The 15,222-nt window shown below is 29.7% G+C and overlaps 2 protein-coding genes across 2 annotated transcripts in view; both read left to right on the top strand.

Annotated features, from left to right (window-relative positions):
* LOC142325556 (neural cell adhesion molecule 2-like) overlaps positions 1–15,222 on the top strand; it is a 769,074-nt gene that overhangs the window by 550,366 nt on the left and 203,486 nt on the right. The window lies entirely within an intron of this gene.
* LOC142324575 (uncharacterized) lies at positions 187–1,354 on the top strand. Its single transcript, XM_075365423.1, has one exon. It carries the CDS (start codon positions 373–375, stop codon positions 1,312–1,314), a length of 942 nt encoding a protein of 313 aa, XP_075221538.1. The 5' UTR covers positions 187–372; the 3' UTR covers positions 1,315–1,354.

Here is a 15,222-nt window from a genome sequence, read left to right on the forward strand (position 1 = left end):
TATAATCATGTTATAATTGTCTGGACTGCCAGTATAAATTCAACATGAATCCTGTTAGTACCTATTACGTTATAAGTAATGCCCACTCAATGAGAAGTTTTTTTAAATCATTTTTTTTTATTTTTACATTATTGAGGTGATTCGGTAAAGAATTAAGTAATGCAGGAACAACTTGTCAGAGTCTGCGTCTGGCTGCTGTACTGAACAGACGTGTGTCGCTCTATTCGCATTCCTGTTCAGAGTGTAGTAGATAAGCAGTTCTTATCTTAAATACACAACTGTATATTTTCTTGAACAATTATGTTGTATTTTATATGCCAGTGTTAAATATTTTATTATATTGTAATCTTGTTTGATAAAAAATATTTGAAAATGAAGAAGTGCAATACCTGTGAGGGAGAATTACCGATTGATGGAACATACATTATTTGTCGTTTTTGTTTATACGGTTACCACCATAAATGCGTTGGAATTACGGAGAATACATATCAGCGAATGTCGCAGAAAAAGAAAAAAGAGTGGATGTGTTGTGAGTGTCGCAAATCAGTCAAATCTACTGACAACAAATCAGTGGATTCGACTAAAGAAATATTAGATTTCACCGGTATTAATGAATTAAAAGTTATCATTTTAGAACTCAAAGCAGAAGTCAGAGCTTCTTCCAGTAGGACCGAAAATGAACTTGGTAGGCTATCCCTGTTCTATGACGATATTAAAAATGAAATTAGTGAATTACAGAAATCTAACAAGGATCTTCTCCAAGAAGTGAAACAACTCCGAGAAAGCGTAACAGAGAAGGATAAGAAAATCGCTTCGCTAGAAGAAAAAATCATACAACTCGAACAATATGGAAGAAACAAAAATATTGAAATTCACGGGCTAAAATTACACCCCGATGGAAACCGTAAGGAAAATTTACATGACTCTCTTCAGAAAATCGCTGACAAACTAGATATTCCTTTCAGCTTGGACGGTGTGGAAGCGGTTCATAGACTACCTACTAGGAGGAAGACTGATTCACCACCGATCATAGTGCAGTTTAGCAGCAGAAAAATGCGAGATTTCTGGATCAGCAAAAAGCGCGAGAAGCTAACAAATAATATGGTTCTTGCAGATGGAAGTGACAAAAAAGTGTATATTAATGAAAATCTAGTAACATCAATAAAAGACTTACTTTATAAAACGAAACAAAAAGCGGGTGAACTTCAGTATAAATTTGTTTGGGTACGAAATGGTAAAATATTTGTTAAGAAAAGTGAAGATGTGTTTGCTATTAAAATTAACACTGAGGCGGATCTGCAAAAAATCAAGTGAGTTATATAAATTTGTAACTATGATAGCGTTATCCCTAAGAGTATAATAGAATTGTTTGGTAATAATATTATTATGTACATTACATTCAGTTCTGTAAATGTAAGTTCACGTATTAGTTATTTCTATCATTTTATTGCATTTTATATTTATCATATTCTGTTATTGATGACTCAAGATTCTTGGTATTACTGTTCCAATATTATAAAAAAAGGAAGACCTTCACTTAATTTAATTTTATGCCAATTCAGCAGCTACTTTTCTATGTTTATAAGCATCAGTTTATTTCTTAAAGTGAATAATAGTTTAATGAAAAATATTTTATTTTTAGAAACTGGCTTTAAATTGATAAGGATAATTGACTTGCATAACGATGTATTTCTCTTGCGAGCCTATCTCAAAAATGTTATCTCTGTTATGGTGACGACATTGATATCAAATAATATGATACTGATATCATTAAGTTACACCTACGATCTTATTCGAGCGTTTGTTCTATCGAATATATGTTCTCCCACCCCTTTAACAAAAACGGTTATGCTGTGTTTTTGCGTAGATAAGACATTAGTCATAACAACGATTAGTATTAAATTAGTCTTTACAAATAAAATTTATATGTTTCTAAATAAAATGTTTTTATTATGTTTACAAATTGTATAATCTTATAATCTGTATAGCTTATGTAATCTGTGCGTTTTAGACATATTTTCGAATCCCTATTGAAATGGAAAACATTAATGAAAATAATATTTTTAATGGCCGGTTTTTGGCTATTGATAATTACTACTCGAACCTAGACGAATTTTCGCAAGATTACTCCTGTTTATCGAAACTGAGTATACTTCATTTAAATATTAGGACTATTCGCGGTCATTGGGATGAATTCTTGATTCACCTAGGTAATAGTAACGTAGATTTGATAGTTCTCACGGAAATAAACATTACGGATAATGAAATAAGTTTAATTAATTTTTATCAGATTAATGGCTATGACTCCTATCACTGTGTCCGGAATATTAGGTCTGGTGGTGGTATTTTAATTCTTTGTCGTAGCACACTCAGTGCTGAAAGAATAATGTTGGATTTGACTGTCTCAAGTTGTGAACTATTATGCATTCAGGTTTCAGTGAAATTGGGCGTTAAGACCGATGATTTTACGATAATATGCTTTTACAGACCGCCAGATTTAAATGTTCATGAATTTTTACATGATCTTGAAAATATTCTTCATAATTGTAATAATAATAATAATGCTGTCTTAATCGGAGATATGAACATTGATCTTACTAAGGAAAATACTGTAGTTAGTTACTATCAAACCTTATTACATACAACGGGATTCATGTGTTGCATATCTGATATAACGAGGGAGGAAATAAGAGATGGGGTAATTGTTAGATCTTGTATAGATCACATTTTTATTAGAGGCTTTCCTGATTACGTTTTTTCTGGAGTAATTGAAACTAAAATTTCTGATCACTATGTGACAATAGCAGATCTGTTGTACAAGAATTCATCCCAACGATCGATGGATGACAGTCTTGGTTCATTTTACTTAGATAATGCCTTAATTAGATATAAGTTAGATAGCATAAATTATGACACCTTAGGTAATAAGATGGATAATAATCCATCTGCGTATGAGAAATTCGTTGATATAATTAATTCTGTGTATAACAGTTCTTTAGTTCGCAGAAATACTGATAGGATTAAAATTCAAAATAGAAAAAAACCATGGATGACGGATGACATTCTAAATAAAATAAAGTATAGAGACAAACTGTTCAAAAAATGGGAAAAAGCACCAGCTAACCTGGAAATTCGAAAAGATTACACATTATATAGAAATAAAATTAATATTGAAATACGAAAAGCGAAGGAGAAGTATTTTAATGATAAATTTAAAAATTTTCAAAAGAATGATATTAAGGGTAACTGGAAACTACTTAACTCTTTGATGGGGTTACCCTCTAAGCGTAACTTAGACGATACTATAATTAAATATGTAAGCGGTACATCTAATAACGCGGGTAAGGTCGCTGCAGACATTATCGGTAAACACTTTGTAACTTCAGTAGATGATATTAAACATAATTGTATACATAAGTTCTTGAAATTCACGGGTGGCAATTGCATGCAGCTTGTGTCTTTTCATTTACCTTTAAGTTCTCCTAAACAAATAGAAAATATAATTTCATCTATGAATGATAAAAAATCGCCAGGTGTAGATGGCATACGAATCAAAGATTTGAAATATGTCGTTAATAAAGTCAGCCCTTTAATTTCAATTATAGTAAACAATATAATTAAATCAAGGAGGGTTCCTGATCTACTGAAGATGTCTATTGTTAGACCTATCTATAAAGCTGGTTCTTTTAAAGATTTAAATAATTATCGGCCAATTTCTATACTGTCATGTATCGAAAAAGTTTTTGAACGGTATGTCTCTATGCATGTTACTAAATACCTTGATGATAACAAATTAATCAGTGAAACTCAATACGGTTTCAGAAAGGGGATTGGGACTAACGATGCTATAAATGATTTATCTGATTTTGTCAATATTAACTTAAATAAATGTAACCATGTAATCTTACTTTTTTTAGATTTTCGTAAAGCTTTTGATACGTTAGACCATCATAAACTTTTAGATGCCCTAAATAAGCTAGGGTTTAATGGCCCTTTTAATAATATGCTACAAAACTATTTAAGTAACAGAAAACTTATTGTTAAAATTAAAGATAAATATAGTGATAGATACGAAACGGATAGTGGCGTGCCTCAAGGGTCTATCTTGGGCCCAACACTTTTTAATCTGTACGTTAATGATATGTCTAGCGCGATCTCTAATTCATGTCTGTTGCAATACGCTGATGATAGTGTTTTAGCATTTGGACATAAGCGATTGGAAGAAGCAGAGTTTTTAATGCAAGAAGATTTTAATAATCTATTAAAGTGGCTTCATGACAAATATTGCAATAAAACAAATATTAATAATTTTTTATTCAGAATACAATCAACTTGTACCAATAAATAGAATTAATCTAACATTATAAAAATGACGTCCACCAACCGCTTTTAGATAGATTTCATAAGAAAGCTATCTGTTGTAATGAGCATTATGATTCGATTTCCGGAAAACTTCGACATATCTTTCACATCCCCCAGCCCCAAAACCACTGTCAGCTCAAAATTTTATATATACATTTAAATATATATATATATATATATCACTTTCTAATAGACACGATATTTGCAGTAATTTTGCGACAATCAATTACAAATTGTTCCTTAAAAATAACTTGTCCCTAAATGTCGGTCGAGTTTGTTAACGGCGAAAATCGGACCATGGGGGTACAAATGGGGGGCTTTTTCGAAAAAACAGAATATCGCTATAACTTTCTTATTAAGTAAAATATCGAATTCGTTTGAAATGCCTACTATTCTTTGGAGGAGGGCCTCAAACTTAAGTAAGTAAAGGTTTTTGACATAACCAACCCTTGGCCCAGAGGGTGGAAAAAATTGGGTTTTGAAGACAAAAAATCATACCTACCTTAAAAGGCACAGTATCGAATCGGTTTAAAGTGGTCGTTAGTTTTCTAAACATTATCTAAAACTTTTTTCTGAAAACGTTTTAGATACAGTTTTTTACATCACCAACCCAGAAAATCACGTGCAAAATATTCTGTAATGAATTGTTTATCTCCATTTGTTATATTAAAATTGTCACTTCATATAGATATAAAGAAGTTTAAGTCATCAAATCATCGTTAACATAAATATAATTAAAAAAAATTCATTTCAGCACACCGAAAGGCGAGGGTAGATTTCACCGGTGCTAAGTAGGAGATAAAAAAGATTTCATCATCAGATCTTACTCGATAAGAAAATTTTACCTTTTAAACAGAAATTTTTAAATGCAGTCGGGGGGGGGGGTTCTTTAATATAGGACAATTACTATTATTCAGAGCCCCCCAACTGCACTTAAAAATTTTCGTTTAAAAGATAAAATTTTCTTATCGAGAAAAATCTGATGAAAACTTAATTATTAGACAACCTTAAATGCCTACTATTTCTACAGCATGAAAAACATATTTAAACATATTAAAACTGTCTGAAAGTTGATTAGTCACACGTTTTATTTAATTAAATACTGCATAACGATATTTACTCCTTTATTTTCATACCTGTTTTCTTTTTTTTTTAGCTCAATTTATTTATTTATTTTTCGGCGGTCGTGTTTTTTTAATTTTTATAATTGTTTTTATTATTAAATAAATTGATGAAAAGACCTTTAAGTGGTAAGTTATTAAATTAATATCACTGTGAAAGCATACAATAGGACGCCTAGTATGCTGAGTCTCATAAAAAAAGTTTTATCTGATTTGATGAAGGTTAATTTTTCTTTTTAAGAATAAATTACTTTTTGGACAGATAACTAAAACTTAAAATTAGAATTTTCCGTTTACAAAATATTAACCAATATGATTAACATTTGTCAACAATCATAAAACGCATTTCTATATGAAAAATAGTAACGTTTTTACGGATTTAAAATAAATTATATGTTTCTTGCCAGAATATGTATTCGCACAATAAACATTTAATAACGATAAAGCATTTAATAGTAAAAATATAGTTGATTTTGTTACGATAATAGAAATTTGGTCATCTTACGAAAATTTATCATTTCTCAAGACAGCCAGAAAGTTTATACATTATAGGCAATAGAATACTATTTCCATAAATCATTAAAAATAAGATTCTTCATTCGTTTAAAGCAATATCTGCAAACTGTTCCGCTATTCAGTGATTTTAGTAGTACGAAATGTTTTTTTTTTAACATGTGAACGGTTAAAAAATTAAATATATCGTTTAATTGCAGTTAAAGATCTGGAGATTGTTGAATACTTGAGAGTATACCTTATACTTAACGTCTTTTGGTATCATCTGCTGACCGTCTTATTTACTTGCAGATAATCTTTTGCAGATGACGATATAATTTAATTGTACGAGAGGTGGATGAGAAAATTAATTTCACCTTGGCCGTGTTCTTGAACTGAAAGGGATATATTAATGTCTTGTGGTGGCAGCACCGATTGTGTTGTCTTCACGCTCCCCCAGCAGCAATTTTGTACGACATTTAGCACGTGTTTAGTATCGTTGTCAGTATGGCGTGTCCTCTAGAGGTTTCGTCCAGCATATAAATTCGTTCAGTAGTTCGATTTTTGTGGAAAAAAATTACAATTGTTGTGAAATTCATCGCCAAATTGTTAAGGTATACGGTGAGAATGCAAAGTCACGCCCCACGATCACGATATGGTGTCAAATCTTCAAAAATGGAAGAACAAATGCGAGTGACAAATTGCGTGCTGGGCGTCCTTCAACTGAAAACACGACGGGTAATTCGGAAGTCGTGAATGAAATGATCTTGAGTAACCGGCGCATTAAAATTAAAGAGATTGTAAGTGAACTTAACTTCAGTTGTAGTAGTGTGTTTGCGATTATTCACGATCAGTTTAGTTACTGTAAGATGTGTGCACACGACGGTTGCCACATCTGTTGACCGACAACCACAAACATCAACGTTTTGCGTCTACTCTTTCTTTTCTCCAGCTATTCCAGAACTGGTCCACGGTTTTTGAAATAAATCATCACAGGGGATGAGAGTCGGACGGTTCATTACACTCCTGAGACTAAACGAGCTTCACATGAATCGAGACACAAAAATTCGTCGCATTCAAAAAAAGTGAAAACATCCTCACATGTTCGAAAGGTTATACTGACAGTCTTTTTAATTCTGAGGGAGTTGTTTACAGTGAATTTATGCCCCGAGGAACAACAATCAATGCCGAATCTTACTGTGAGACTTTAAAGAAATTGCGTAAGGTCGAAGACCCGAAATATTGAGCGGTGGTGGTCGTTTTTCTTCACGACAACGCTACTCCTCATTCAGCTCATGCGACAAAGGAGTTACTGCAAAAATTCAAGTGAGAAGTGTTGTCTCATACGCCTTATAGCCCTGATCTAGCACCCTGCGACTACCTACTGTTTGGTCCTCTTAAGCGAAACCTGGTAGGGAAGCGTTTCGCTAATGATGATGAACTGCAGGAATCGGTCCTTAAATGGTTGAAGGAAATTGGACGAAAGTTTTATGAGAGTGGAATTGAAAATCTTGTCACAAGGTTTGAAAATTGTTTAGAAAAACTTGGTGAGTATGTCGAAAAATAGATATGTCGTTTTTTGTTCAATAAAAAAACATTTTCTATAAATATATGTCTGTTTCATAGAGGGGATGTAATTTATTTTCTGATCATCCCTCGTATCAATTAATTACAGGTAAAAAAGTGAAAATTCGGGATAAATAAAATTTACTTGCAACCTTAGTTAATTGAGCTTTAAAAGTAAGATCTGCTGGCTTCCTTCTGTTTAGTTATTAAATGAAATTTTCAACATGAAATTATTTTCAAAATATATGAGCGGTTTGATCTTTAATTATACCCTTCAATTATTAAAAAAAAAAAATAAATAAATAAACCGGTAAATCTGTTACATAAAATTTGTGAAATCGTGATTGTATTGGATTTAAGAGTACTTTTTTCAAACTTCCATGTTAAGCTTACAGAGATGGTTGGGTTTTTTGGTAAAAATGAATAACATAAAAAATGAAATAAAAATTTCACGATAAAGTTAACGCAAAAAAAAAATGGAATACACATTTAGAATAAGTATTATGTTTTGAACTTCGTTTTTAATTGAATTTACTTTTTTTGCGATAAACTGCTTCGGATTTATTAGTAAACAAGTATATCAAATATCAACATTAATATTTATTTGTTTTTATATGGAAACTGCTAAATAAGTTTGCAGTAACAATGTCAACGATAAGTGATTTCTTTATAAAGTCAAAATTAAGAAAAGTGTTAAAAAAAATGTTTGGACGGTTGTTAAATCCACAGTTAGCAATTATTTAGAAAAGGAAAACTTATACCGCCGGGTATTTCTAGTGGTTAAACTAATATCCGCCGGGTTAGTCTAATGGTTAAACTCGTCATAGCAAAATAAGGTGATTTTCGAAGTCGAGAGTTCTAAAATTCGAATACTTGTAATGTCAGTTGCTTTTATATGGATTTGAAACTGCGGATAGGTTTCAACACATCTCAGGAGTGGTCGGCCTGAATCTGTTCAATACTACATATTTACTGGTACATTTAAAATTACACGCCAATCCGCGCACAGATACCTTGGCACCTTTGCAGAGTGCTGTTGACATCATATCACTTTGCTGTTACTATGTAACCTGGTACCTCATAAATAAAAAAATGTTATTGTCCTAATTCTGACCTTATTTATATAAAGAGCCTTTTTTATATAATTTTAACAAAACATAATAAACCAATCGCTATATTTTATTTGTTATCTTTCAACCAATAAACTTACATTTTTAAATAACTCAGCATATTTGAGTTTCAAGGTACTGCTTGTTAGAAAATATAAAAATGATATATATAACTGGCAATATATACAACTACAATATTTTTCAATACGAAGGTAAATCAATCTTTTTAAAATATGTTTACGAGGTATAAAAGCAAATTCCTTTTAAAATGTTAGAAAATAAGTAATAATATTCTATTTTGTAATTTTTGTAACAGTACTGCAGTGGATATACTATTAACCTTTAAACAATTTCTGGATTTTTACATTATATGCATTTTTAATTTTTTTTTTTTTTAATTCACGTTCTATTAATTATCAGTTTCATCACAACATCCTTCTGTTCACCATTCTTTTCAAACGTATTTTAGAAAATTTATTACAGGTGTATTTAAAAATAATTTTTAATGTTAAAATTGTATCGCAAATGAATGGTACTTTTATAAGGTTCATCAATTTTTGTATATTTTTTTAATTACCTGTAAATATTAAAATTAAAAATAAATTATCCTATCTCAGAAGAACTAATGCTTGTACGTTACCTTTTTCATGTTTTATTGTTTCAATCTGTCAACTTAAAATATTTATATTTTGTTTAATTTTATTAGTAATTTTACTAATTGTAGCGTAATTGGGCGAAAATTTTAATTTTATCACCATTGTATGAATTAATATTTATTAAAAAAGTAATAAATTTTATTCAAAAAATCTATAATTTTTTATGATTTTAGTATTTTTTAACTAACTTTTTTGATAATCTTTAATTTCATTAATAAATACAACATATACATTGTTTTTATGTTAGTATAATTATTTTTTTGCGATAAAATAAATTAAATCGAACGGCTAATACTGTCAGATTAATACTTCAATATAACTTACACTTGTCTATTAAAATTTCGGAAAAGTTCAACAGTGTGTTCATTATTTTTTTTTACACAATTAGAACGTAAAATATTGAATTATATAATAAATAACATTTGATATTATATAATTGTTTAATCAAGATAAATTGGTCTATTTTTTGTTAAATTCAATTTAGACATTTCCATTAATGGATAAAAGCAGACGTTACTTTATCATTGACACAGTTTTTTCATGATAAATATTTCTAAGAAATTGACAGCTAACATTATTATATAATTAATTGTTTTATTTATATATAAATATATAGAATTCATGTTAGTTTAATTTTACAATCTAATAATGCTTGTTTTTATTAAAAAAGCAGACCATTTCTACTCTGATTTCATAGAATAAGTATAAATCTAACTGACAGTTAGTCATGAGCAAATGGAATTTTACTTCAGTAAACGATTGAAATTCTTTAAAAAATGGATCTGATTTTGTTATTGACTTATCGTTTATTGCAAAGCGCTGTCTGACAGTATTTAGATAAAGAGTTTTTATTTTTTTAAATAAACTAATTATTTATAGTTTCATTTTATAATTAAATATTTCAACTTAAAATTTAATCTTTGCTACGGTATACAGTAGAGATTCAATTTTGTAGTGGTTCTTTAAAATAATATGTTTTTGTTATATCATTTCCATTTTAATAAAGTTATAACGGTTATTATAAATTAATGGATAAATTACCGTTCGTTATACGACTTCTACGGCTTAAGTAGTGATTATTTGCAGGAAAGAAAAATATAATAAAGGTTAAAAATCTAGTATAAACTTTCAGGACGTATTCTACTGATGGAAGTAAAGAACAAAGCTGTAAGACTTATTCTTTTCAATTTTTCAGGTTCATATTTCATACAAAATCACTAAATTTACTTCTTAATTTGGGATCCAAGAATTACAGTCTACCTTAATTTTACCAAAAGCGTAGAAATCAGAACGAAATTTTTCACCGGTCGACACTCGCTAACGAAACGTTTCCGAATCTACGTTTATATTAACTTCTTTATTTTTTCCATTAGAGCATGTTCAGAAAGTTTGTTACATTATTTGTGAATACCCGTATATAATATTAATATTTTTGGAACTATTTATATTTTAAATTTCAGTGAAAAAGTTAAAATCTTCCTTATTTTTAAATAAATTAATTCTTTAAAGGAAATTTTAATTATATTAGATTCTTCCATATTTACTTCAATAATATCCTAATGGGGTAAATCATATTATTATTATAATACTGTTCTCTTCTCTGTTTTGAATATGTTTTAATGTGCAAGAGAAAAGTTTATTGAACTGCAAAATCCAAGACGGTGTAACGAAATACGATTTTCCAATGAATGAATAAAGTATGCTTATAGATAAAATATATTTCAAAATGCATTCGTGAATATAATTTTCGATACACAAAATACTTCATATATGTGGTTTGTTCGTGTATGTAGTGTTACGCGCGAATGTGTAAAAAAATTTATTTTTATGTGTTTTTTGTAGGTCGTACAAGATTTAATGAAATATTTAATCTTATCCTGTTAGGTATTTCGTAAGGAGGTTTTCATCCCCGTTTTATGATGAGCTTCATTAAAAGTTCTTCATTGTCGTCCATTAAACATTCACTTGAAGGTTAGGTTATCTCTAGAAACATTAATGTCTTCTGAAGGGAACTCTCACCACTCCTTGATGTGAGGTAATGTACGTATTTGTGGCTGTCTCACTAATGCCTTAATATTTAATGTTATAAGAAATAGGTTGTACACTTACTCCATATGCATATAAAAAATTATAAATATAACTCCTTGTCGAGATTTTCCTTTTCGGGTGGAGTACGTTAATGTGCATTTTTTAAAAAAGTGTTTGATAATTTGTTGAGGTAAAAGCAATTAATTTGGATACAATTTAACATTGTTCGTAATGAATTTCAATAAAAAAAGGCAGTAAAACTAAAAAAATTTCTCAAATTACTTGTTATTTAAGATATTTTTGACGATGCAATATTTTAGAAACATTATAATAATATACTACATTTTTATATATTGGCCTAGTTCTATTTAATAATATTTATTATCATATAATAATTTTATACTGTTAAAAACTAGATTCAATAAAATAATTCTAATTTGCTTATTAAATTATATTAAAACTTTATTTGACCCGATAAAATTAACATGAGAAAAGCTTTATTTTCATTTTTTGCACACGAAGTAGTTACTCTTGTTCGTAGAGTTTTAGCTAACTGGACGAATCAGCGAGATCGATAGTCAACAAACAAGACAAAATCGCTGAATATGCTCCTATAAAATTTCCACATTTCTCTTTTTCATAACTTAGCATACTAACAAAAAATATTACAAATATTTTTTAACCTCAGATTTATTTATTTATTTTTTTTAAATTCCTCACAATTCACCCTGAACAATCTTAGTCGAGATTTACTGTTAATAAAGACTTTTTTTTTGTAGAAGTGGCGAATCCATTTTATAGACGCCAAAGCAGTGTCACGGTCGCTAACCGGTTCCACAAGGTTTTATTAGGTGCGTATGTATATCTGCGAACTACCGACTCATCCTCCAACCCTGGCTTCCCAACCGTCCTGATAACGCTAATTTCATCCGGAGAGGGGAATAACGCCTACACACATATTCATACATCACGATATTACATCAAAGAAATAATATTATTTCAGACATACAGATCAAAGCAAACATTGTACAACAAACAAAATCATTAGTAATAATATGTATCATTATACTTATAAAGTAAGAAGAGAAGCACATTGATACTTCCATTATTCTTCCATATAAGAAGAATGCTCCTCATACATACAACATATCAAACATCAAACAAGCAGTCAAATACAGCATAGTGAACATTTTATATATATATATATATATATATATATATATATATATACACTCGTATATATTTATTTTTTTAACATTATGTAAAAAAAACATGTCATACAACATAATACAATAGACTGGACAATTAATAAAATTAGATAAAATACTACGTTTCTAAGTGAGAACCAGAACTACACAACACTTGCTCGGCTCAATTAATTCTCAAGTCAGAGCCAAAACGCGTCATTGCCAATTCATACTCGACCAGCACACATATTTGTCTCAACTACTAAGGCCTCCGTCAGACAAATAGGCGGAGTGCCCTCGACCTCATCGCTCCCTGACGACCTCTTCACATACGAAGCTCTCAACAGGGAATCCTGGGCTCCCCTCTCTCAACCTCTGGGCTTTGAACCGGGAACCTGTCTTCACACGCGCTCTCCCGCGACCGCTATCCAAACGTGTCTCTTCCGCCACTCGTAGTTTTTTCATCATTTTCTTTGTCGATAATAAAGACTTGGACAAACCGAACTTAACACCAACATAATAAGACTTTCCACGTAACTATTCTTTCTATCTATACTTTTATTTTTAACAAATAATTTTGAATTTGTGTGAATTTTTCAAGATTTCCGATAAGAAAAACATTTATCGACGAAAATTTAGATTATTTTCTAATATATTTTTCCTTTTCTTCTGATAATTAAATAATGAATCAATTTTTTTTAAATCATTTACTTTTCCGAGATCAAAAATTTTAGATATTACTCGTGAAGATAGTTCTATATTTCGGATTAGATTTTTTTTTATAAAAGGGGCATACTCTTTTTTTTCATTTTCTCTTATGGCTTTCATTCATGTAATGCATCTGAGGTAAAATAGGCAGAAGTAAGAGTTATTTTTTTCCTGAAACCGCAAAGGACATACTATTATTCTCGATAATGACTATCCCGATGTTAGGATTTATTTATGCATCATGTTAAGTCGTCTTTAGATTAAAGACGTTACAAACAACAACTGCTAAAACCATGAAATATTTTAAAACTGTTTAAATATAAATTTTCGTAGGTTATTACAAATTTTGTATTTTTTTTTTTTTTTTATTATAATTCAAACAATTGGAAATACTATCATTTGAGGGCGAATTTTAATAAAATTTTACTTCTTAACGAATTTATCAAGAGCATTTAAAAAATATATTTCTTTAAATCATGCCGTTTCCGTGGTGGTGTGGTAGCGTGTTGGCCTTTCATCCGGAGGTCCTGGTTTCAAATTCCGGTCAGACGTGGAATTTTTCAAGCGCTAAAAAATTTAATTTTCCACTAAAAAATTTGTATTCCCACTTACAAGCTTTCGTTGTAAATTAATTTAGAACGAAAAAGAAAATTGAAGTCCTAAACGGAAAATTAAATTTCAGTTTTACAACTATACGAGATAGTTTTTAATTTCTATGCTAATCCCGAGAAAATTACAAGAACAATCAAGATCAAGATTGTTGCTAGAAACGCGGATAAATTTCATTTCGTTGATAATTCAAAATAATTAACCTACATTAATTCTAGAAGTAATTTAAAAAAAAAACAATCATTTAAAATAATACGACAGATACCAAAGAAATTAATTTTCCTTCTTACTTCTGTAAATCGAAATAAAATCTTAACATAAACGAATGAAAGGAGAAGATTGTTGACAACAGAATTTTATAAAGAGATGAACTAGACTGGTGGACTATTCATTAAGAAATCCACGTTTAGTTGGACAGAGACATTTAGAAGGTAAAAATTATATAGGAAGCTTGAAATATAGATAAATTAGGGTGTATTAAATATTTGCACGTTGATGTTAAAAGAAAATTAACACAGATTTAACACAGGTTTGGAGAATTACATTATACCACTTAAGTCACCGATTACAAAAATTAAAAATCAACTCTACCTGTCCCAGCCAATGGGCCTTTGAAGAGCATCATCGTGGTCTTCTACGAGCTATTAATCAGCAGGTGTCGCATCGTAACTTATGCTGTCGCATAAGTTATATCGTGGCTTATGCTATCGATGGGGGTCTTCCTAGTTTTTATTTTTAAAAAAAAGTTTAAATGTAATTTAATAGACATACAAGGAAGTCATGTGTTGTCCATATCAGATTTTTTACTTAAAAAGTTTGTATATTTAACTAATAAAATTAAATAAATAAATAAAAATACCGTAGTAATGAAGAATAGTATCTATTGTACATTATAACCATATACATTTTAATTATTTGAAAATTTCACTAATGTACGTGATTGCTCTTTAATCAATAACTCTTAAACAAAAAGTATCGGTAGAAAAGTGTTGTAGTAGCAGTAGTGAATTGAAATTTATATACTTTCTAGGCTACAGAATAAAGGTTAACTTTCTACAACAAACGGAGTAGTTTTATTAGAAAATCCGAAGCTTACGTGGTTAAAATTTCAGAAGAAAGAACTAATTTAGAATTTTACTGCTGATAAATCAAGACGCATCTGAACAACACAAAGTGAAAAATCAACCTCTCCGTTGCGTTACGTTGAAAGCTATACCATTAAATGAAAACAAAAATCTACTTCGTATGATTATTTTATTATTCCTTTATACGAGTGTATTTGAATTTTATTTCCTTTTTGCGTTTAACGTTTTTCAAAAATAAAATCATTTTTAGTATTAAATGAAGAAAGAATAATATTTTTTTAAACGCATTTATTGCGATT

Source organism: Lycorma delicatula, chromosome 5 (assembly GCF_047948215.1).
Source record: "Lycorma delicatula isolate Av1 chromosome 5, ASM4794821v1, whole genome shotgun sequence".
NCBI lineage: Eukaryota > Metazoa > Arthropoda > Insecta > Hemiptera > Fulgoridae > Lycorma > Lycorma delicatula.

Excerpts from the sequence above, each read along its gene's own strand:
- LOC142324575 (XM_075365423.1), top strand. The coding sequence starts at position 373 with ATGAAGAAGTGCAATACCTGTGAGGGAGAATTACCGATTGATGGAACA.